We start from the raw sequence: 941 nt of genomic DNA, 5'->3' as shown, positions 1-941 counted from the left end.
TGCCTTCCAGTCCCCACCCAAAGGCGCCACTATCCCGTATCACCCAAGCCTCTCCTTAGGTACCGTCCTTCTCTCCGCCAACCAGGTGAGGGGAATCGCCCGAGGGCGAAAGCTTTACTGAAGAGGCACTGAGGTGGTGGTGGGGCTGGAAGGAGGAACTGAGGGTCCGGGGGAGACAGGGAGCGCTGACTCTGGCCAAACTGCCCTTGATCTGTTGTAGTAACTCCTTTCACCCACTGTGTCCCCACAGGGCTTCTCCGTCCAGGGTCAGTATGGGGCTGTGACGCCAGCTGAGGTGAGTGACCCCAGCCCAAGGCACCGCTTCCCGAACCAGGCCCCCTCTGATTTCTGACTCCTTCTCTTTGGCACAGGTCACCAAGCTCCAGCAGCTTTCGGGCCATGCGGTCCCCTTTGCCTCACCCGGCATGGTGCCAGGTGAGCAGCCCCTGCGGAGGGAGGCAGGGGCAGACCCCGAGGGGCCAGGCAGCCCCCCTGGAACGGATGTGGGGAGGCAGGCAAGGCCCACGACCACGCCTGACCCCCCTCTCCTCCCCAGGACTGGATCCTGGCGCACAGACCAGCTCGCAGGAGTTCTTGGTCCCCAACGACGTGAGCAGGGCATGCGGTGTTTTGAGGGTGGGTGGGGAGCCCCGGGTCTGGGCCTCGCCTGGGGCTGAACTCCGCCCTTCCCCCAGCTGATTGGCTGCGTGATCGGGCGCCAGGGCAGCAAGATCAGCGAGATCCGACAGATGTCAGGGGCGCATATCAAGATCGGGAACCAAGCAGAGGGCGCTGGGGAGCGGCACGTGACCATCACCGGTTCGCCAGTCTCCATCGCCCTGGCTCAGTACCTCATCACTGCCTGGTAAGCGGGGGGCGGGGGTCATAGGTCACCAAGCTTAGGTGCTGGAGAAAGGCACAGGTGGGGTGGGGAGAGCTGA

At 64.2% G+C, this 941-nt stretch overlaps 1 protein-coding gene across 1 annotated transcript in view; it reads left to right on the top strand.

Annotated features, from left to right (window-relative positions):
• Positions 1-941, top strand: part of PCBP4 (poly(rC) binding protein 4) — a 3931-nt gene that overhangs the window by 1604 nt on the left and 1386 nt on the right. The window contains exons 6-10 of the mRNA XM_039837922.1: positions 1-85; positions 251-295; positions 372-435; positions 557-609; positions 696-865. The exon at positions 1-85 is cut by the window's left edge and continues 14 nt beyond it. Coding sequence (XP_039693856.1) covers positions 1-85; positions 251-295; positions 372-435; positions 557-609; positions 696-865 — 417 coding nt within the window. The remainder of the gene's footprint in view (positions 86-250; positions 296-371; positions 436-556; positions 610-695; positions 866-941) is intronic.

The sequence above is a fragment of the Pteropus medius genome, unplaced genomic scaffold, assembly GCF_902729225.1.
Source record: "Pteropus medius unplaced genomic scaffold, Ma_sr-lr_union100, whole genome shotgun sequence".
In the NCBI taxonomy this organism is placed as follows: Eukaryota; Metazoa; Chordata; class Mammalia; order Chiroptera; family Pteropodidae; genus Pteropus; species Pteropus medius.
The sequence above is the reverse complement of the archived record's forward strand: the minus strand, read 5'-3'. Positions and strand labels throughout refer to the sequence as shown.